Source organism: Strongylocentrotus purpuratus, unplaced genomic scaffold (assembly GCF_000002235.5).
Source record: "Strongylocentrotus purpuratus isolate Spur 01 unplaced genomic scaffold, Spur_5.0 spur5_scaffold_9, whole genome shotgun sequence".
In the NCBI taxonomy this organism is placed as follows: domain Eukaryota; kingdom Metazoa; phylum Echinodermata; class Echinoidea; order Camarodonta; family Strongylocentrotidae; genus Strongylocentrotus; species Strongylocentrotus purpuratus.
Genome location: NW_022145615.1, coordinates 8,934,841 through 8,959,188, shown reverse-complemented (window position 1 = coordinate 8,959,188; position 24,348 = coordinate 8,934,841). Strand labels below are relative to the sequence as shown.

Below are 24,348 nucleotides of genomic sequence, written 5' to 3'. Positions count from 1 at the left end.
ACCTTTACGTTGGGTATAAAGTGTAACACACGTATTTGCTCATTCAGATTGAGTTGATATTGTCGCGTGCATTCAAAACATGAAGAGGTCCCACCACTGGCGTACCTACGGGGGGGGCAGGGGGGGCAGAGTGCCCCCCCTGACGGGCTCCAGGGGAAAAAAAGAAAAAGGGGAAAGAAAAGAAAAAAAGGAAAGGAAAGAAAAAGAAAAAAAGAAAAGGGAAGAAAAAAAGGAAAGAAAGAGAAAAAAGGAAAAAAAGGAAAAGGAAAGAAAAAAGGAAGAAGAAGAGAAAAGGAAGAAAAAGGGAAAAGAAAAGGAAAGGAAAAAAATGGGGAAATTAAAAAAAAAAGACCATGGCCGTACGCACCAGGGGGGGGGGGAGCAGTTGACCCCAGATATTTTGAAAACGTACAGTTTTTTTCCTGAAAATGTAGTGTAGGCCTATACCAAATCCTTCAATTCTACTTTTGAAAATGCAAAAGTACCCTCATGACCAGTTGGGTCGCTCGAACTCCCTTCACTCCTTTTGCTTTTGAGATTCTCCGAAAACTTTTAACGCATCTTTCCCCCTCCCCCACCAGAAAAATATTCCTTATACGGCCCTGAAAAATTTAGACAAATGAAAATAGGAAAATATAAGTGATATAACAAATTCGAAACTCTTCGCTGGCGCGAACTGCTTGCTAGCCTATTTTGTATTAAATGTTTTCACTTGCTCGTCCCCCTGAAAAAAGAAAAGGATTAGCATTGCCTAGAATACAATTGTGCCTGCCCCGACGGGCCCCGACCTGCAACCATGGCAACAATAACACACAATGTATGTACCAAATGTTACTAAAAGAGAGTAATTCATTTTTCTCGCTCGCTACACTTGCTCGCGAATAAAATGAATAGATATTGCTTTGGAAACAATTGTGCCCACCCTTGACCTGCAACAATATCATTAAAAACGGAAGAGTTTTTACGCCCTCTCGCCAAAAGGGAATTGAATCGCGTTAAACACGATTGCGTCCATTCTGACCTGCACCAATAAAAACTAGTTTATTTATTAATTTCTATTAAAAGAGAATTTTTTTTTGCTTGCTCGCTATGCTCGCTCGCCAAAATGGAATTGACACCGCTAACGTGCCCGCCCCAACCTGCAACAACCAGTTAATGATTATGTACCAAACGTTATTCAAAGAAGTTTTGGTGTGCTCGTGCTCGCCAAAACGGAATTAACATCACCTTAGACATGATTGTTTAAGCCCTGCCCTGCAACAAAAAAAATCTGAAATTTATGAACCAATTATCATTACAAAAATTTTGCTCGCTCGCTACGCTCGCTCGCCAAAATAGAAATAACACCACTTTTAATAATCACGTCCGTGACATGGAACAATGAACCAAAGTTTATGTACCATATTTTCCCTATAAAAGAGAAGTGATTTTTTTGCTCGCTCGCTACGCTCGCTTACCAAAATAGAAATAACACCGCTTTTAATAATCACGTCCCTGACATGGAACAATGAACCCAAGTTTATGTACCATATTTTCCCTATAAAAGAGAAGTGATTTTTTTTTGCTCGCTCGCTACGCTCGCTCGCCAAAATAGAAATAACACCGCTTTTAATAATCACGTCCCTGACATGGAACAATGAACCCAAGTTTATGTACCATATTTTCCCTACAAAAGAGAAGTGATTTTTTTTGCTCGCTCGCTCGCCAAAATAGAAATAACACCGCTTTTAATAATCACGTCCCTGACATGGAACAATGAACCCAAGTTTATGTACCATATTTTCCCTACAAAAGAGAAGTGATTTTTTTTGCTCGCTCGCTACGCTCGCTCGCCAAAATAGAAATAACACCGCTTTTAATAATCACGTCCCTGACATGGAACAATGAACCTAAGTTTTATGTACCATATTTTCCCTATAAACGAGAAGTGATTTTTTTCTCTCGCTCGCTACGCTCGCGAGCTCGTGGAATTATGTGCCCACCACTAACCTGCTACAATATCATTAAAAGAGAAATGTAGGGGGTTGCCTGCCCGCCAAAATGGGATTGACATTGCCTTAAAACAAGATTGTGCCCGCCCCGACATGCAACAATGAAACAAATTTTATATAGCAATTCCATTGAGAGAAAGATGTATTTAGGCTCGCTAGCTAAAATGGGTATGAAATCACCCTAAACACAATATTGTTCCCGCGCCCTGCATGGGACAATTGAACCAAGTTTAAGTGGCAATTATTAAAAAAGGAGTGATTTTTTTCTTGCTCGCTACGCTCGTTTGCAAAAAAATGAAATTAACGTCGCTAACAAGTGAATGTTCCCACCCCAACTTGCAACAATACCAGTTTATATACCAAACGTTACTTAAAGATTTTTTTTTGCTCGCTCGCTCGCCAGAAGTGAAAATTAGCATCGCCTTTTTTGTTTGTTTCGGTCGCTTGCCCCCCCTGACGGAGTACCCCAGGTACGCCACTGGGTCCCACTTTGTACATTTTGAAATAATCACTCCTACGGCGATGGAGGTGCTATAGCCTTTGTTTCCCTTTTCAAAGAATACTTCCACCTGTGTATAATGGAATGCACTGAATGTGCATGAATGAATAACGATTACATAATTTTCATGAGCACGTATCTAGTATTTCGTCTCCGTGTATTTCAAAATTTGTTCTGCAATGACCTTTATCTGCTCACGCTCAGACTGCAACCGTGAACTGGCTTATTGCTTTAGATTGATTCTTCGAAAGTGTTTTAAATCCTTAGTTTGTGAGGTAAATTAAATCGATATAATTATGAATAATAATGTGAACAAGATATTCGTGAGCAGGTTTATGAGAAGTCAGGGGATGGTTGATTGGTCTAATTAATGGCTGCATTAAATTTTAGAGAACAGGAATATTTATTGGGAGTAACATTTAAAGTGATCGTATCGTCTTTTGTTATGACCCTATCACATTCCCCCTCTCCCTTACCATTATATGGAGGTGGGAGATTGTAGGACCCCCCTCACCCCCTCCCCACCGTATATACACCACCTTTTTGTATGTGTCTGTAGAGGGTATATACAATGTAGTACGCCATAAACCCAAGTAATATCTGAATGTAGAAATAGAACGGGAGAAGGAAAGAATGTAACATGAAATACCCACAAGATGGCGCTATATATTTTTAAGTTTCTAGAAAGATTGGCAAAGACGTGGGCATTCCACTGGCTCCACCTTGTTCAATTTGCATCACTCCTGTACAGCTACAAATCTGCCATGTTACAAGATATATTTTACTTTGAAATATAATATTGACACTTTTGTGTTCGTGTGTTTTCCCGTTGTCTTTTCTATCAGAAACGCGAGGATTAAAGGACCCGCAGCAGGTAGAAATCCTTCAAGATCAGGCCCACATGATGCTGACTCAGCACATACGGGCACACCAGCCAGCCCAGACTGCAAGGTAAGGAAGGGTTCGAATCTCAGAGTGAATGGATAAGAGCGAAGAGCGAGAGATAACATTTTAAGAAATACATATTTTCAAACAATCCCGGTACACACGTGAATCATGAAACAAGTTGCATGGATTAAAATCAATTCAAACACTCCACGCTCCTCTGTTTAAGGGTCGCAGCCTCTGACCAATTTTCATTTGGGAAAGTCACCACATAGCCTATTGTAGATTTAGGAAGTGATTGTCCAGCACTGTTAAATCAGGGATGATGTTAAGACAAGCCTTCGTTTGAATACTTAATTGCACTGCGAGCACTGGACAAAATATTTATTGCACAACTTTCATTGGTGATCCAGTAGGAGTGAGACGGTAAAAAGGGGTCGGGGAAGAGGGAGAGGCGCGTTCCTTCCCTAGGAAATGTAATATGCAATATATAAAGTATATTTTAGAAAAAAATATTTTAAAAACGCAGTCATTATTTTGTTGTAGTGCCCCCCCCCCCCGAAGAGAATTATTGACCTTCTATATTTTATTTCTTTACCCTGTCAGAAATTGTTCAAAATATTTTGCTAAAGAAAAACGAGAGAATCAACCATTGAATAATATTTCATAATTTTGCATTCTCTTAATCTTTCTCCGGTAGGTTTGGTCGTATGCTACTACTCCTCCCTTCGTTACGCTTTGTGACGTCAGATCAGGTCGAGCGACTCTTCTTCAGATGTACCATCGGCGACACGCCCATGGAGAGATTGCTCTGTGACATGTTCAAGAATTAAAAACTCTAGAAATTACGTCAGGAAAGGGAAAGTCCCCTTCATCGTGATGACTACTCGAAACTGTGGCAAAGAGGGAGCTATTTAAAAATCCTCCGCGGTCAGATTGCACCGTTTAGGTGATTGACTTTTGTAGCGTTGTCGTTGTCGTTGTGGTTCTTGACTCGAGATATGAAGATCGTTGGTTCGATCCCAAGCGTTTATGCGCTTAAGCAACGCATGTTCCAAACATTTCTGGTTTCCACCAAAGTAAAACTCGGTAGAACTCCTAACATCATCGTGATTTGATCAGCATTGTGCGCATCTGTAGAATGGTTGCTTGATGACTTTCAAGGGGTGGAGAATGTACAAACATTATATGCGGGCAAGTCTCGATCGGATTTCTATGGGCTAATCATGTTTAAAGCGGAGTGGTCAGAAATATTGGAGATGTTTAAAGCGCCTTGTAGACCAGAATATTTTCATCATCAATATTCTATCTGGGCTTGGGAATTTCGTTGAACTCAAGATGGAGAGATAGGGTTAACCGAAATCCTAAAAACATGTGACAATATTTTGTCACAAGGACTCCATTGGCGGGACACATCAGTGAATTCTTTTTGAAGGAATTGCGAAATAAACTGACCGATGAGAGCATACTAGGTGGACAGCCAGAGATTCGGGTGAGGATTCAGAAAAACGGCCTGAATATTTTGATGATTATTCCTAATTGAGATATAAGCGTAAAAATCCGTCTGACTAATTGCAAATGAAGGTATATATTTGTAAAATAGTTTCATCATTGACTATTTGTGTATTCACGTTATTGAAACCCCTCAGATATACGTGTAATAAAAAATATTGGCATCGTTCCTTATAACAGAATATTTGTTTATATTACAATACTAGTGCTAAAGCAGGGAAATCGATGGCAAAACATCAATATTTAGCCTATGTGCAATATACATTTAGAAAAAAACCCAGATGCGTACGAAAGATTACACGAATTAGGATGACAATGATGGAGTTGGATTGTGAAATGCCTCTTTCATGAACTTAACCGATGTGTATTTTTATACATCTATAGCAATTTTACTTCAATTTTTTTCTTCTAAAAATATTGTTTTTAAAGATGTAATGAATCCTTGAACAAAATGCTTTTAATCTCTGTATAATACTTGTATACAAATTCTTATTAAGCATCTACTTTCGACATACACCTTTCTTAACTTCTTTACCATTTTGTTTTGTACTCTCACGGCAGTATTTGTGATTAACTTCACAATAATTTGTTGTCGTTGATATTTGGTATATATTTGTACAAACACCCCGTGGATATATTATATCAGTTATTGTATATCAATTTTGTTTTGCTTTGTATCTGGACTATTTGATCTTGTGTATAGGAATGATAGTAAAGCAATGGAAAAACTTATTTTTCGTTTGTTCTTGTTTTTATTGAGTAAACTATATGAGATTGCATTTTGTGGCTTTGTAAGGTTGAAAATGGAGTGGTGAAATTGAATACGAGTTTCAACCGATTTCAACAACAATTACAACCAAATGCAAACTTAGAATACGAACCGACAACCTCTCGGAATGTGTTATCAAACCGCAAAATGCATGAATAGATCGCTTTCACATCGATTGGCTGTTTAGATTTCCAATCGAACGGTATACTATTCAGATAAAAATGACATGCAATGACAGGGTGTTTAAACAAAATGTTTGTCATGGAAACCACAAGGAGTTAGCATGAATAGATAAGGGGGTAAAGCGGAGGGGAGGAGGGGAGAAACATGAGGAGGAGCAGAAGGAGAAGGATACACTGTTAAAAACAAGTATTAAAAAACTGCGGGTTAAAAAATTGTTGATTAAAAAACGCTCAACCATGGGTAAAAATGTAGTGTTGATTAAAATTTACTTTTAATCTTGCGTTGGTTAAAAACAGTGTTGATCAAAATTATTCCTTTTAACCTATGTTGGTTAAGTCTAAGTCGTTGGCAAAAAATGTAACCCAGCATGGATTAAAAACAAAATTCCGACAGTAATGATAGTCCCCTTCCGGTTAAAGTTTAATCAATGTTGATTAAAGTACTGGTCACGTGACCCAACGGAACGATATCGAAGCGCGTAGCTAGCGATCGCTCGACATACAAAGTACATGCAAAGTACATGAAGTTTACGCGTGCGACAGAATTAACAATGGAAGTTGTCGCGAGGACCTGAGAAATGGGGGTTTGGACGGTCTTATCTCCGTGTTTTCAGGTAAGAAATTATTTTAATATTGTCATCATCGATTCTAAGATTGTAAGGAAGAAGTGAAATAAGGTTCTTGCTCAAATCAAAAACGATTTGTGTCCCGTAGGCTGTACGTAGCTCAACCAATAAGTAACATTTTACTTGCACCGTGCACCTGGCTCTCTCGTATAAAGCACACACACACTCATCAGTCTGCAAGAATCTTCAACCGTGAAGGAGGCAGACCCATTACAGAAGGAGAAGTGTAGGCCTATTACGGATCACCTACCCAAATTGCATGCATGAATAATAATCTTATTTTTTAAAATCTAATTGTATCTAATTGCTTAAAACAATTAAATATAAAATAAGATGTCATCATAATGTGAAACGTCTTTATGCATGCAATTTGGGTAGGTCATCCGTTACACTTACTGGCTGAGCTACAACCTACGGGCCGGGACACAAAGCGTTTTTAATTTGAGCCCGGATTTGAGCAAGAACCTTATTTCACTTCTTCCTTACAATCTTAGCATTGATGATAATCATATTAAACAATTTCTTACCTGCAAACACGAGGATAAGACCTGCAAACCCCCGTAAGTTTAACCAACATTGGTTATAACTGTAACCAACAACCCACTAAAGTTTAACCAACATCATGTGAATAAAAAAAAAATTAACCTACAATGGTTACAATTTTAACCAACGACCCATGTAAGTTTAACCAACATCATGTGAATCAGCCCCCAACAAAGCATAAATAACCAACAAAAGATTAAATTTTTAATCAACAAATGGTTAAAGTTTAATCAACACCATTTTAACCAACATTGAGCAATTTTTTTTAACCAATAATTGATTAAAATTTTTAATCAACCACAGATTAAATTTTAATCAACAGGCTGTTGGTTAAAGTTTAACCAACGATTGTGTGATTCACCTGGTAATCCGTGGTTGATTAAAATTTTAACCAACTTGATTAAAAATTGTAATACTTGTTCTAACAGTGTAAAGAAGATGAAAATGAAGCAAAAGAGGAGATGTTGGAGAAGAATGATGACAACGAGAAAAGAATCATGGAAGTGAGAGAGAGAACTAGCAATGGAAAATGAGAAAGAGGAATAGAAGGAAAGAAGGTTGAGGAGAAGAAGAGCGGGAGAACGGAGGCAAGAAGAACGACGGGGGAGGTAAAGAGGAGGGCCCTAGAAAAGGCGAGAAAATGAGCCAAGAGGCGGTCGATGAGTATAGGAGGAGAAGGAGAAGAAAGAAAGGAGGAAGACAGGAGAGGAAGATGAGAGTAGGCGGGAGATATTGATAAAATAAGAAGAGAACAAAAAAGGGGGATTGTGGGGAGGGGGTTAGGGGTAGTTGCCCCGATAATTTCATAATTAACTGTGTAGCATGTAAATACTTTAGTTCGATTTAATGAATTTGCCCTATACATACCTCCTCTATTGCAGCAGACGGATCCACTTATTTGCGCTATTTGTGTGAGATATAATTGAATTGAAATAAATCTTGTCACCTTGTATGCTTTGTAATATTGTCGACTTGCTTAAGTTTTTTGTCATCTGACATATCGGGATCATCAAAATAGAAAGAGAGGGGATAGAAAATGGCACATGTTGTATAACGCGCTGAATAAGAAAGATAAACATTCGTTGTTTTCTTGTACTTGGAGTATTTCTAATAAATATCAAATTGAAGACGATTCAGCTCGGTATTGATACTCCATTCGTTTAATCTGATTTTGATTCGTTTCAAAGAACAGTATGAATAACCTTTGAATGCGCAGTATCGCCCTCTACGTCCTTGTGTTATCCCGTTGTGATAGATGCCCAGATATTAATCTACTCCCAGATAGAAACTGTGTTTTAACTTTAATATAAATAAATAACGGGTTGAAAGAGTGCTATTGGTCGTTGACCTTTGTAAACCCTGATGTTGCATTACATTCGTGCATGAAAATAATAACCAGGGACGGGGAGGGGGTATGTGCCATATCCGCCCCTACAATATATTCTGGGTATATAATTATAAGTGACGGAATAAAATATTGAACCATCTTTAACATTTAGATTGTATTTAAATACGAGTTAATGTATTCTTCTTTTTTTTTCGTGATAACCAATTCAATTTCTTGTGAAAACATGACCTGTTCATCTAAATGTTTCCTTATCAATTGAAAATTCTTTCTCTCACTTGATTTTCTTTAACATAACAACTTTTAAGTGGTTCTTAACGTTTCGGGAGCACTAACGAGGGAATAGTACGTTATTGGTTTAGGTTTTCCCTTCCCTCTTTTATGACATACTCGATTTGGGTTCGATCCTTGATCGGTGCTAACATCCTTATAAAAGGTATTTTGCCCATATTTATCCCTCTCGATTCAGTTGTATTACATGGGTTTGTAGTAATATTGGGTAAATCGTGATATTTAGGCCCGCTGGAATAAACAGTGTTTATAATACTGTACATGGCGACCCACCCTGTGTAAATAAGTCAAAAATATTATGAGACTTGATCATTATTAATCGTTTGGGATTAAAGACCACATCATAATTTATAGATTAGTACCGCAACTCCCGAAAGTGGGAGCCACATGGGGCGTGGCTAATAATTTAGCTCAATCATGAATTTGCTTATTAGTATAATACCCAAGCTAATACAAAATATTACTTCATACGAATCATACGTAGCAGCACATATGCAATGCCCACATTCTATCCCTCTCGATTAAGTTGTACTAAATGGGTACCTAGTAATGCCTGGGTAAACCATAATATGAAGGCCCGCTATTTTTATTTTAAAATAGTGGATTTGTTTACATTTGGGCCCTTTTCATGACCACTGAAAATTCCCATACGACCAAGAAGTTAAAGTGCTGCTCTAATGGACATTGGAAGCAGAAATGGCCAACTAACTTTCTGGTGTAAAGAAACGGACCTCGAAATTGTGATGACTCTTCAGTGATTTTGTTTGGACAGGCGCCCCCTATTAAAGTCAGGAAGGCGCTTATGCTCTCTTTACATCTTGCACACGACATCCAAAATCTGGAACTTCCCATAAGTCACATAATCAGGATCATTTTCATCGTCCATTATCTATAGACAAACTCATGCATCATTTCTTTCAAAATTCTTTCACTTCCAGGCATTCACATCTAACATCACGTGTTATCGACGAAATTAGGGATAGACAAATCGTATAGAAATTATCTCTTCGTAATAAATAAACACACAGAAAAACATTTGTTGATTTTTGTTATAATTCCTTTTTTGTTCATTATATGAAAAGTACTGTATTTAAAAAGAGATACCCTTGCACTTTCGTGAAACGTCCTCATTTACATAGATCTCTGTCGCTTTCAAGATATGTACAAAACGATTTCCCACATAATATTTCAATTACAAGAGTCTATACAAGTCATACATGATTGTAATAATTGCGCAATAATAATAACAATAATAACCATAACAATATACCATTCTGCTCAATATGATAGTTATATCAATGATATTTTCGACATATATAACCCTTGGCAGTAATAAAGACACTTTGAGTATACGTGCAATATCAAAACGCTATTATAGTGCTGTTATAACATTATCATACGAACATTTATGAACACAAAGAACGAAACCAATTGTGGTGTTATTACGTAACACGTTAACATGCAAACAGAACAAACACATTCCCAAGAACATGTAGTTATATATCAGAGGCTTCCAAATGTTATGTAGATGAATTACACCAAATCTGTCACTCGTGTTTCCATGTATAGCTTTTTTTTTTAATTGTTAAAGAAAATCAAAATCAACTGTCCTATTCTAATCAAATTACAAATTAATTTTTCATTGAGATGAAATTTTATCGTATAATGAAATTATCAAAAATATAAATTCATGACTCCCATTAATTTTTCAACCCGTTTGAGATAGATATTGTAAATAATGAGTAACCTTTCTTTACGAAAACAAAATCTTATTCATTTTTGTCTAATCTCGATGAATTGTGGTCACATTTGAAGAAGGAAATCCTGATCAATTGTAGGGCTAGTTTTATAGAGAGGGCCTCTGACCTATAAAATCCACATACAATACAGGTACGCATACAATAATGTTGACATGTGATCAAGGGAGTTAAGCCGTGCACTCGTGGATCTAGTTATCTAATAAACCCCAAATTTCAGCATGATCAACCATACAATTCTTGTCGAAATTAAACTGTTAAAAGGTGACTTTTTGTGCAAGATTATGGATTATTTTTTGATGAAAAGGAGGATTGGAGAAGTGCAGTGCACTGTGGCAGTGACGGTGGCCGTAATATCTAAATTATTGGTTGCTTGCACTGTTACATAAAGACAGGTGTGGATTGTGGCGTGCTTATACCAAGAAGTTACCAGCAACTTCTTGCTTATACGTGAGAGAGAATGGACAATGTGTTTGTTCTGGAACAGTGTACATGACATGAACAAGTAATGACCCCTACCCTTCCCCACCACACACTACATATCTTTTCTCTGCGTCTCTCAATCTCACACACAAGCGTAATCCCATACTTTAACTCCGGCTACGTTATGATCAACCCTGCGATAAAGAACACACTGTCACAGTATCTTTTAAAATACTGTGAACACACTATCTTCACAGTTTGGACACAGTGTGTTCACATTGTGAACCAATCATCACAGTTTGATATTGATTGCACACCGTGTTCATACGTCTAGTTCAAACACACTACGTTCACATATGGCAACTGTGGGTGTTAATGTTTCACACAGTTGGGGACAGTATGAACACACTGTAAGCACTGTGGAAGAGTAGCATACACACATCGGTTATAATGTGGTGTGTACATTTTTGGACCACAGTAATTCAAAGTGTCAACGTAGCATGTCAAAATATGAACACAGTGTGTCATATCGTGAACACGGCGTATTTCCAATCCTGTGCAGTAACACTCGGTATATGACAATGTGTTCTTTCATGTCTTTCAAAATTAAAAACCCTAAAACTAAATATACTCTTCTCTTGTTCTAAAAATAAAAGGGTCCCTTAAAAATACACTTTTCTTGTACAATATTAATTCAACATACATCCATCACACATCTGCCCTTCGGATTCAGTTCCATTAAGTACATAGATATATTCCATTATCAATTTTAGAATTTATAGTTCTCTATGAACTTTAAAAAAGTTAACTCATTTGCTCGTCGCTACCAATAAAAACTTTATCTTAAAATAATACAGATAAGGTAAAATCATATTCAATCAACACATTACGAGCAAAGAATTGTTATGACATAATGATAAATGCATCTGAAAATTAGACTACTTTTAGGGAAATATGATGCAATCCCCTCATTCTGATAATTTGTTAAAAATGGGATTAAAAAGAACAGAAATACCCCTCATAATAACCTCACTGCCAATTACACAATTTGTTTGATTTAAAAAATAGTTGATAAAGCTATCATAGAAATTGGGACATTGAAAATCAATCCATGATTCATGCATATTAGAAAGACACTCTCTTTATGACCGATAATTACAGCACGATTCACATACACAGTGGCGGAGCCAGGACATATTTCAGATTTGGGGGTGGGGGAGGGGCACAATAATGAGTCTAGACTATCTTAGCCACTCCCAACATAGAGAAATCATTTGGGAAAATAGTTTCAGAAAATAAAAATGAATTTAAACTGGGATGAGGGGACGGGGGGGGGGGGGGGGGGGATAATTAGACATGTGTATCAGAGTATTCTAACATTTGGTAGGGGGAGGGGTACGTGCCCACTGTGGATCCCTGGATCCGCCACTGATACATGTGGTGCCTTTATTTACCCTCCTGGTCACCATCCGTATTCGCTGGGCCTACTCATTTCCAACGAAATCATCCGAAACCCCTGCGTCCCATTCGAAACTACATCCTTTCTCGCGTCGCGCTCACACACCCTCCCTCTCACGCACACACGCATTTTCTATATCGCAAATATATATATGTATATATAATATAAACAGTTAAGGCACGAGGCGGTGTTGAAATTAGAGTTGCAAAATAGTAAATGTTTGTTTCACGGTACAACACGCATATACGTAGGCAAGACTTCTTTTATATCCCTTTTTGTTGGTTATGCCTACTTTGAAATTTAAAACTAAAATATTGTTACGTAGAAAAATCAAAGAGAAGCCAAAAACTAATGAAAGTACCCTCGCTCAATGATTGAAAGTGGTAAACAGATTCTGTTATCAGTCTTCGGTTCACGCCCATATGGTGTTGACACTGGGCGGATTTTAAGCAGATGTTGAATAACAGACTCTCGTCTTGCCTGTATCAGAATGTATTTCCTGTAAGACTATACTCATATCATTTTTATATTTCTTACTCGTTCTTTTTTTGTTGGTTCAGATAATTGCTTTTCTTTTTCTCTCTATCTCTAGTAGCCCAAATTCCATGGTCTATTACTGATCACAAAATAAATGGATGAAATCTTTTTGGTTGGTAAGAGTTGAAAGTAACATCAAGGAATCACATTTGCGTGCTGTTTACACCAGCTTCCCATAGCATTCACACAATGTTGCAGAACACAGTGCACATAATGTATACTTGTGCAGGGTTAACAATGGAGAAAAAAAGAAGAAGATTTATTCCCATGAAATTATAGGCCCAATAAGCCTATTAAACAATAACGCAATGAAACCCCTCTTACAAACTAAACTGGCATATACATGAGGTAAAAGTATTTGACACGTATACGGTCATGTAACGACTCCCGTGCTTATTTTTTCGTGTGGGAGGGGCTTTTTGTTGCACCCTTAAACAAAGAATTCAATAGAAAGTAGGTACTGTTGTCAAATGCGCAACTGTTGTCAATTATGAGTCGTGTACAAATAGTATACGATGGTGCGCGTAGTTGCACCTTTTGAGAGCCCTTATTTTTCGCCCTGCCGTTGTAACAAATGTAGCAAGGAATCAAAATCCCTGTCTACAAAACATAAATCACATTAAGAAATAACAATCAGTACAATTACACGTTTGTAAGTACGAGAGAAAATGTAAAAGGAAAAATCTTCCAAATGACCCATGCGAAAAGAGGTGATTAAAACAAAATCTTTATAAGAGTGACTATAAAATTAAAATACCACGTGGTGGTAACGTGCAGATGTCCTGTCGGAGTGGACGGTTTAAATTTTGTAACTAATTTCAGTCGAAATATCTTAGTTTCATTTTTGTCAAATCATGTAACTTTGCTATATATGATTCATTTTTAAGAACAGTTTTTGACTATAATGAAAAATGCATTAAGTACAATTAACACATTGCAAGGTTTTTTTTCCCCAAGCTATGCTATTAACTATCATTTTGGATTTTTAAAGAAAATGCTCGATTGCTAACAGATCCCCTGAATCATAGTTATGTAAATTTTCCTTTAAATTATTCCACTTTTTCTATCGACTCTTCGTTATACCATTCTAGTAACAAAAATGGAAGGGTGATTTGCAAAAAAATAATGGATTAACTCACCGAAAACCCAGTAAAGTAGGTCTATAACAAACCGTTTCCTGTCATAGTGGACTATGAAGAGAAATAGAATAGATGGAAAATATCACTGCACTCTAATTCCCTTACCCGAAGAACTTATTGAAATTTGATTATAAAGCACGATAACCTATAGATCTCTTGCTATTGTTATAAAGAGACAATAGCAGCAAAATGTGACTATGAATCATAGTACATATCTACACATTACTGAAGCTATGTATAGTTGATGAGTACGAAACACACCTTATAGTTCTATCGACCCGTATATTCCGAGGAAAAGTATAAAGCAGCACTAAATAAGTGAATATTGATAAGTTGTTATAACATTTTATTTCCAATACATATTCACGACTCTCAGCCTTTCGTGATTTGACTATGGAACGCTACACGAGCAATAATGCATAGGAATTTGAGTGCGGTTACAGACACGTATATCATTGGCAATCGAATCTACTATCGTATTGACCCCGAGAATAGATACCAAGATAGTTATAATTTGAGTATGTGGCTATGATAATTATATATCTACGAACCCCATACATTTACTATATTTTTGTTTTTATAGGTTGGCAGTTTTTATGACGCCAAAACTTTGTCATTATCACCACAAAGTGAATGTACCATCATTTGAATATTTATAGCAATATTGAAAATAAAAAGAACTAAATCGCGGATTAATAGATTAGACTTTTACAATTAGTGAAACACTTTTGCATTTGGAAAGGCTACATCATACATATAAAAATTGAATCCTGCAATTTCAGTTAGAAGAGGACTTATGGTGTGATCTCGTGCAGAGAATATCGCCCTCTATGTCAGGTACTAGTAGTCATAGTTAGACCTCCATGCACGGCTGCACATCTTGCATCGATGGCGGCCATCTTATTCGTCGATGTTTCACCATCGAACCCCCTCTACTAGGTGCGACAGTGACTGGCTTTAGCGACTGTCTTTGGAATGCATCATCATACATGCCAGTATTCCGCACCTGTACCCTCCTCCTAGTGTATCCTTGTTCATGTCCTTCCATCTACAGGGACAGGTAGCGTTGTGAGAGTTGAGCTCTCATCGATCTCAACGAAAGCGTGACCTGAGGGATTAGATCTAGGCTTGATGAGCCAGCGTTAAACTTGGAACGACCTTTAACACTTGAGCAGTGTCTGCGAGGTTTGGCTAAAACATAAGGCTCAACACAACTAGTGCTAATATTCTGTTACTCTTGTCTCTCCGTCAACTCCAGCAACCGCGGTTCCACAAGCTTATGGGGAACGGTCTTTGCATTGATTCGTCTTTAGTTTAATACGTGAACGTCAGAGGTATCTTGAGACCGGAGCATACATCTTTGCCCTTTTTGGAGTATCTCAGGAAGTCACTTTAGATATGAGGAAGCGAAGCTTCATGTTTATCCCTTCCTCGCACACTCTCACACACACAGTACACACTCTCTTTCTCCATCTATTTCACTTGCACTCACGAGTTTGTGTTCATCACTATCAAGGTCCTCGGTTCCCTTCTTTTGATATACTGACGTCAGGGATGCTGAACGCCCTGACCGTATCGTCGCGTCGCGGTTCTTCGTTCGACGGGAACTGCATGGGTAACGAGTGAAGCGGTCGCAACCGCAACCCCGCACCGCGCGAGTTCATTGCGGCGTGGTTATTGGTTGTGAGGTCATTGTCCAGACAATGGAGCTGATTGAAGCGGTTATCCTGCATGGTCGGCTGGATAAGGTTGGGCGAAGGGGGCGCTAGATATTGCTGAGAGGAGAGAAGCTGAGTCTGCTGCTGTAGAAGTTGAGCGTTTTGCATCAGAGCTGACATGACCTGAGGCAAACCGTCGAGTGAGGTCTGTAGCTGGTCTAGTCTTCCCTCCAGGCGGCTCACCCTGTCCTCCAACTCGGCTTTCCCCGTATGCATATCTGATATCATCTCGAACATAACGTTTTGAGTCTGGAAGAAAACATACAAGGGACATACAATAATTATTTACAAATAACAAGATTGTTTACAGGGTAAATGCATGACAATAAGGTACATTAAACTGTATTTAAATCAATGTTTATTAATATAGTCTAAAGGAAGTTGTGTGACATTTTGATCTTACAATGTGAATTTGAAACGATAGGACAGAAAGGCTACATATTTCTTTGGCATATACCATGTGTTTAGAAGGCAATATTTTACGACTCAAAATAGTGAATGTTACTTTTAAAACGTAAATCTCAAAAGAAATAAATACTTTAAAAAAAATGATTATTGGCATTTGTGGATGAAATCGTTTTCGGAGTTCCGTTCATTCCCTTCAATGCCCCCCCCCCCCACCCATGGTGATCAAACATAAAACTACACTACATTCCCCGACACACAAACACATACATCCACTGCACAAATTTGTACATATACGGTTTAATAGAAAGTTTCAACTTCTACGACATTTCATTTGACAATTGCAAACAAGGATGTGCTCGGCGAAGCAATTCGATCGGCAACATTGCAAACATACAAACACGTACACAAATGACATGGCATATTTCGAACCGTAGCTATTAATCTTGCAATTCATGCTCCAGAACGAACTCATGCGCATAGAATAACCTTGCTTAGAAACATAGGTAATTATAGCAAGTTTTACAATACACCAGTTTACGGTTGTATCAGTGCGCATGCGCAGACAGTTGACCTTGGGTCATTGGCTTTGAAACAAAGCCAATGACCCGAGGTCAGTGGTATTTATGCGTAAATTAAGATTGCGCCCATGCAAATGATGATGTGCACGCACAACGGAGCGCGTATAGGCAGTGATGTCATCATAATTTGCATGGGCGCAATCTTAATTTATGCATAAATACATGACCTCTAGGTCATTGGCTGTATTACATGGAGTAATTTCTGATGTGTACTTTATATTCTCCAAACGTTTTCTATCTACAAAATTTCAGGACGTTTCTGTTTCGAAAAGAATGTCTTCGTGACCATTCCCATTTTGTGTACAAATATAAGGAGGTTATGTGACGTCACTGATGTGACGTGACGTATACCTTTCTAAAACTACGTACAAACATACAACATTAAACGAAGCAGCCGTAACAATCAGTCACATGCATTTACATGCAAAGCATTGCAACTATTGTCATATTACTAGTCATATTTCTAGTACCTAAGTGTGCAGTATGTGCTACGTTCTTACGTGTAAATAATTGGGTACAGCCTGAGCGGCAGACAGAGACTACACATGACTAAGTGACAAAATAAAACAGTTCGCGAGAACATTTTTTCTACAAAATTTCGCTCCGCGCGAGGGACCTATGCGCTTCGGATACACGCGCTAAAATGATTGTATGGAACGCGCAATGAACAATGGAACGCGTATTGCAGCTATTATAGAAAACTCATGGATCATTACTGCATATGAATTACCATTCAATTAACGTAGGTTTAATTTGTTTTATGTTATCGCTTATGTGTTAAACTGAGCTGTGTAACACATATGGTAGAATCAAGCAAATATGTAACATCAGAAGAAGTTCTTGCAGAAGTGGTAGTCCAACACATCTTGAGCATAATGATCCGCAAGTATTAAGAATGTTCATTGGTTCTGATAACTTCAAACTATATGAATAAAAGTAAGAAGAATGTTTAGATTTATAGCACGACGTGTTGAACATTAAAGATGACTTGTAGTATTAGTAGCAGAAGAGGTAGTAGTAGACGCAGAAATACTAGTCGTGGTCCCAATATTAATAGTAAGTTTCAACAGCAGTAGAGTAATAGTAGTAGTAGAACACTTAGTAACACTTACTTAATACATTAAATAATCACAGATTTAAATGTTCTCTCTATTGCTCTGTCTCGTAACATAAATCAATCCATGTGGTTTCCTTACCTCTATGTGTTTACGTCACGAATGTATCGTTTATCACGCTATACACTACATGAAAATCTATCCGTGGTACCGTGCGAATAAGGCAGACACTGCCGCGAAAATGCACCCGTGGTCCTAAGGGATCGACGTAGCATGTATGTGGTCTCTAGAACAATTACTTGTATTTAATCTAGCAAGTGTCTGGAGGATAGAATTAGTCTCTACAAAAAACGAATGTCGATAATTACGTACATAGCAAAAGGCCAGCTAGTGCAGCCCAGGGGCTATGTGTTTTAACACCCACGCTTTACGTCAAATTGCAAGGCGCCTTAAGTCAAAACTAGTCTTTTTAGCCAGACGTTTCGAACATACACACGAGCACAAAGAGAAACATTAGGGGAGGAGAGAAAGAGAAAGAGAGAGAGAGAGAGAGAGAATGAAGGATGTAAGAGAATTTTCTATCATAACACCCCCCCCCCCTTTCTTGCTTTTAAATAGTCTAGTGGACAAAAGCCGAACCGTGATAACTTTACCTCCACAACATTGTAACTATAACATCGATATCATTAAATAAAATATTGAAGTCTTGATACACTGTTGATCCACGGAAGATGATTTTCAACCACTGGTTTTACCCTTTAATAATTTGTACTGCATTGAATCAGGGAGGTGAAAGAAAAGGAGGCGAAACTCTTGTAATTTATTCAAACGCATTCTTGAGTTCTAAAGCGTAACAATGGGATGTGTAACATTCCACTTGGCTTTGAAGTTCCATGCTCCGAACCGCGCTTCCACTGCGGGGAATTTCGGAAGCCAGGCACCAGTTTTACATTTATTACAAAATATTAAATTACCGGCAACATTTCAGTGTAAATCAAAAACTTTATATGGGGATTTTATTGGGAATAGTGCATCAAACAAATTTTCAAATTTAGAACTCCGTCCTTCCTTCAATTTGTGTGCCAGAGTTGGTAAAAGAAAAATTACATCCTGTCAAAAACTCAATATTTTAGGATGATGCGCTAATTTGTGCATGCTTTAATGTCCCGTTATTTGATCCATGATTTACAATCTTCAATAACATTAAGTTTGCTAATGCGTGTTTTTTGAATTTTTCAAGTTTAAAAAAGGATGAAAGTACACAAGTTTGTGTTCGCTTGTTCTACTCTTTGCACATTCAACAATGGATGAGAAATCATTGAAAGGGACAGCGAACAGTTGCAGTGATACCATTTTCTGATGTAGGAATTCTAAATCCTGAAATTTCATGCGCTCTTTTATCTCACCACCTGGTCAACAGTTGCAGATTAGCGCATAACTTTTCGGCGGCTTGGAGCATGGGGTCAAAGGAGAGCGGCTTGATTCCTGTCCTTCTCTATCACGTCCCTGATTGAATGTAGCACTCCATTAATATTAACCAAGGAGTTCACCCAACCATTCTAGGTACATAGATAGTACGCATATGTACATGATGTCGACATGTCGGAAAAAATCTTTTAGTTTCCTGTTTTACAAATCTTTTAAGACAATTATTGTTAAAAATCACAACAATAGATTTCCGTGAAAAATTGCTTTAAATACATGTATTTCAGTTAATACTGAGTGTTGAACTCTGTCATTTATAATACATACATTATTAAGGTTAGTACGCCTCAACACGCTGCACAATTGACGAAATGGGAACGACGACATCTATCGTTGAGCCGCTGTTCCGCACGGTACGCATACTATATACAGAACAAATAGTTTACAGGAAAATTGCAGGTATATATATATATATATGTATATAAATATAATATATCAATATGAAAAACCATATGTACATATTGAGAGGCCTTTGGTTATACAATAAAAACTGGAACATTTATTACGAAAAGAAATATCTACATTATATTTGTAAAAGAATCTATCTCAATATTGGTATAAGCTGCTTGGTGGAGAGAATTACCAGATTGAGTCAAGCACAGTATTGAATGATCATGCTTCTGTGTCTCTGTCACTATGAACATGACGGACAAAGAAAGAGGGCAAAATATGCAGTTCCTCATTCTACCCTCAACAATTGCTGTGGTAGACAAAGAAACATCCTTTCACTGCTATTATGTAAAAATGTGTAGAAAAGGTGTCACATGCATATTCACCTGTTCTACAGCAATTGTTAAGGGTAGAATGAGGAACTGCATATTTTTTCCTCTTTCTTTGTCCGTCATGTTCATAGTGTGTGATGCTCTTTCGCATCATTCAAGGTCACTTTGCGAACTCACAAGCGGTTGATTATAACACATAACCCTCTAAAGAAGACAATAATGGTGTATAAACATGACACGTAAAATGTTTCTAACTTATTTTTTAAATGGCGTGGTAAAAAAGAAACTGCCGTCAATCGTTCGAAATGACATCGTTCTTTGTATTTATCATTGTCATCACCCCTAAAATACTAAGTTCATCAATGGCATTGAGTGCAGAGGTTAAAGAGTTGTTTGACAAGGAGTTTGGATGTCTACATAGGGTTTTGTATTATGAACGACCGTTTGTGACCACTCAATACTGAGCTTTGCTCAATTTGAATACGGCGGCAAAGTAATAATACACTGCAAGGAAATCAATAGGAATAAACTGAAAATAAATCAAAGAGTAAAAAGTTGGTTATATAATTGTCTTCTCAAATCAAGAGTAAATAGGAAAAAATGATAGTAAAGGCATGAATGCAAGGCTAACCATGCAGTCATACATGCTGGGACTGGGAATGGCTAGGCCATTTTCCGACTTGGAAAAAGAGCATAGAAATATGGCTCGGAGTATATAATGTCCAATAAATAATTGAATAGCTCGGTAAAAAATAATTGCTGTAGAAATAGAAAACAACGAAGGAAAAGGCCAGATTACGTAGCTGGGATCAGATATGGACTGATTATATTAAAGAATTAGTATATCAGGATATAGGAACAAAAATGTAAGAAGGTTGTCGTTGATTATAGAGATGATTATGTTATAAGGGGAAAGGGAACATGCGGGTTAATATAACACCTCTCTCTATCAATTTCAATTCATCTTAAGAGTATATGTTAAGGGTTGAGGCGTCAACAGGAGGAGGAAAAAAAATGAAATTAACGGATGGGTTGCGAGCATAAAAAAGAATAAGTTCTCCATGATGATAATAATACTAATAATAACAGCCATCGGAGTAGCAGGGATATAGGGCGAATTACCTACATGTCTGTAAACCGCTGGTGGTTTAGATGCATACATGGCCATTTCAGCTCTCGATACGCGCGCTAGCAACGGCTGTGGTATACAAACAGAGAAGTCAAATATATTTGCTAGGGGAATGAACAGAAACAAGGGAAATGTATTGCCAAACAAGAATCAATTTTATACTCCTTTTCTTCAAATATTTCCGATGTATTCTTTAAAGGAAGGTTAGTGATAAAGAAAGGCACTAATAGCTAACAAATCGAGGATTTTCTTTTCGTCTTTGATTCGTTTTGGTTTCGGTTAGACCACAATGAGCAATCGACGGGTGCAGCGCCACCTTTTGTTGACAATAGACTAAATTGGCTTTTCGTTCTCGGCTGCTCGAAGCAGACTGGCCCTTATAAAGGCCTAGATGGATTGAAATGGCAAGCCCATTGGTCTAAATCCATTCCCATACTTCAAGTTTGGGACCACTTGGTGCTTTGCGCAAATAAAATTTTGGAAAAGAAAACAACCGTGCTGTTTATTCAAAATACAAAAGCGCTCTTTTCTCGTTTTCTTGGTAGATAAAGTTTTTAGAATATGCTCTGCTGGTTCCGAAGGCACCATGCGCCCATTCGAGAGCTCGAAGTGGCCACCTATACATCTTTTCCCCCCTATACATACTAATATTGGGCATACACAACTGTGAGACAGAATCCGAAATGGGAGGTAAGTGGTGGGGGAAATACTAAGGTTGGGATCGGGGCAATGGAATTCTTAGTAAAATCTAGATGCGTGTACTATGATGTTACAAGTAAATTTCTATGTGAGTTTTTGTAGGTCACGAAATTAGTACTTTTCACAACACTAGTTTTAGGGTGACGATTAGTTCTACTCTTATTTCGCTAGGACAGTATTTGTTACCGAATAAACATATCATACAAAGAAAAGTAATATAATGGCAGAAATAAGCAATACGCCTTTACATGAATGGAAAATAAACACAATCATATAATTATCACCATTATACAACCAATATATTTTTTTACAGAAAAAGGGATAATATTTGAATGGAAGTGTTCCGATCAGCCATGTAGGATACACAATTGGATGTTGTATGAATGTTTCCGTATCACCTCTCCCATCAGATAATACATGTAGGACGATGAGGAATATGGAACAATTAATCTATCCAGCCCTCCCTGGCCAAACGTGACAGAGCCATAGATTTGAAACGGTTTTACTTTAGTACACATGCATGTAAGTAGATATTACTTGCTCTATGTCCGAGCTCCGTCGGTTTGGTCACTGAGTTAGGGAGAGATGTTTACAGCAACTGTTCCATGTTCTCAACATCTAACCATGTGCACCAAGCGGCACTTCATACTCCAGGAGAACAAAAACAAATCCCTCTCCTTGAGCTTGTTGTTTTACATTCCTAGTCGATACAAACCATGTTGTAAATTGAATCATCTTGCGTTTGACGTAATCCTAAGCTACAAATAATGACACATTGCTGCGCCAGTCCATTCTGTTGTAACACCATTCGTTGAAATTCGAGAACTTCTTCGCAGTTAATACCTGCATGTTACTGAACACCCCCCCCCCCCCATAAGTACGTGACACCGTACCTTGTCCAACTCATCGAACGCACCGTTACGCACGACGACACACCATTTCCCAATGCGTTATTATCTGTGCCAATTAAGTGTGTAAGGGTAGGTGCATGCGCCAGTAATTCAAGATTCTGTGTGCACTGTCATTTGTTTGTGTGTACGATATCTATCACTGTGCGTCAACGACGGCGGCGCCAAACTCTGACGGAGTCTTACGTCAGCAAATGACACCTCGTATCCAACGGGCTTATGAAACGTATTTGCTGCGACGTTCATAATCTTATGCAGCCTTTAAAGGCTATTGATATCAAAGCATTAAATCTCTCCTCTTTGTATTCCTTATATTCTTAAAAATCAGGGTATTCTACTTAAACTACTTCAGATTGATGTATACTGCTATTTGCTGCTCACAATATACCAATGTGTCGACAGCCATGTCCCACAATGCATCAACAACTACGACGCTGCCTTCAAAGATTATATTATGATCGCAAAATATATAACTAGCTTGTGTTTATTCGATTATCAAACACTGTCTTTCAACACAGCAGTTTTCTTTCTCCTTTTAAAAAAAAATTCCTATACGATCGATCGAAACTGTACAGGTAATCATACAGGAAATGTTTCGCCTAACGAGACCCTCTTGTTTACGTAATTCGAATTAACAACAACTTACACTGCTATGGAGTAGTTTTAATCAGAACCTAAATTGTAAGTAGCCGTACGTAAGAATATATATCCCTGGTTAAAGACATAATAATGAATGTTTGATTCAATATTGTATTTGAATGTTATATTGCTGTAAGTTTTTTTTATTGGATGTGAAATAAACTGAACTTGAACTTGAACTAGTGAGCAGAAAAAGAGAGAATTGAGAAATAACCTTTCATTCATAATACCTATGGTTTCTCATTCTACTATACTTGCACATTTTTTTTCTCTCCAAGAAATTAACATTTACTTCACATAAATATAAATATTGATAGCAAAATCAGTGGTAGCATTATTTACCCTTTTCACTTGTATGCATTAAACGCAATCTTTTCTCACTAACGTTAATGTCAGGTATGCAAGTGTTGCACCAATATGTCAAGAAAATGTGCATTGTGGGTTACTGTTAGAACGTATACATTGCAGCTTAACACAATATTGAAGATTATCCAATTCTATTTCAACATGCCACAAGATTAAATAGCGATTATACTTGGGATGTTAGAGAGTATCCAATATAGGATAGTTTACACCTTGATACACGCTAACCGGCACTGCAAAATTGAATATAATCACAGGCATATTATATGAACTCAGTAGCAACAGATGCTATGTGTGTGTGTGTGTGCAGTGACGGAGACTTTGTACAGCTTGTCATGTTACGCCATATCGGAATTGAGCCTGCATTTTAGAGGTAATTTAATACACAGAGTGTGCGCATAGCGGCATAGATGCTTTTTTCAGGCCCCGGGCCATTCGCTTCGAAAAGGTCACCGCGTCAAGAACGGGGAGTGCAACACCTAGCTTTCGTGTCTACCGGGAGCAGAAGTCGGGGCTCGCCGTGGCATTTGCTTGCATCGTATTATGGCATCGGAGATATGCAGGAATTCGGCAGGAATTATGATTAGAATCATTATTTTCATAAGCACGCTCCCTGCCTCCTTGTAGAGCAAGGCATGGCGTGTGGTTTTGACATAGGTTTCAGCTTTGCCTACTATGTGTCTGTA

General features: G+C 37.7%; 2 protein-coding genes across 2 annotated transcripts in view; one reads left to right on the top strand and one right to left on the bottom strand.

The window, feature by feature from the left end:
- The window catches only part of LOC575196 (photoreceptor-specific nuclear receptor), a 40,548-nt gene extending 35,769 nt beyond the window's left edge, over positions 1-4,779 (top strand). Inside the window, exons 8-9 of the mRNA XM_775613.5 lie at positions 3,336-3,441; positions 4,076-4,779. Coding sequence (XP_780706.3) covers positions 3,336-3,441; positions 4,076-4,208 — 239 coding nt within the window. The 3' untranslated portion in view covers positions 4,209-4,779. The remainder of the gene's footprint in view (positions 1-3,335; positions 3,442-4,075) is intronic.
- A 4,903-nt stretch (positions 4,780-9,682) lies between these two features.
- Positions 9,683-24,348, bottom strand: part of LOC575136 (small conductance calcium-activated potassium channel protein 2) — a 40,970-nt gene continuing 26,304 nt past the window's right edge. Inside the window, exon 9 of the mRNA XM_030977088.1 lies at positions 9,683-15,925. Coding sequence (XP_030832948.1) covers positions 15,470-15,925 — 456 coding nt within the window. The 3' untranslated portion in view covers positions 9,683-15,469. The remainder of the gene's footprint in view (positions 15,926-24,348) is intronic.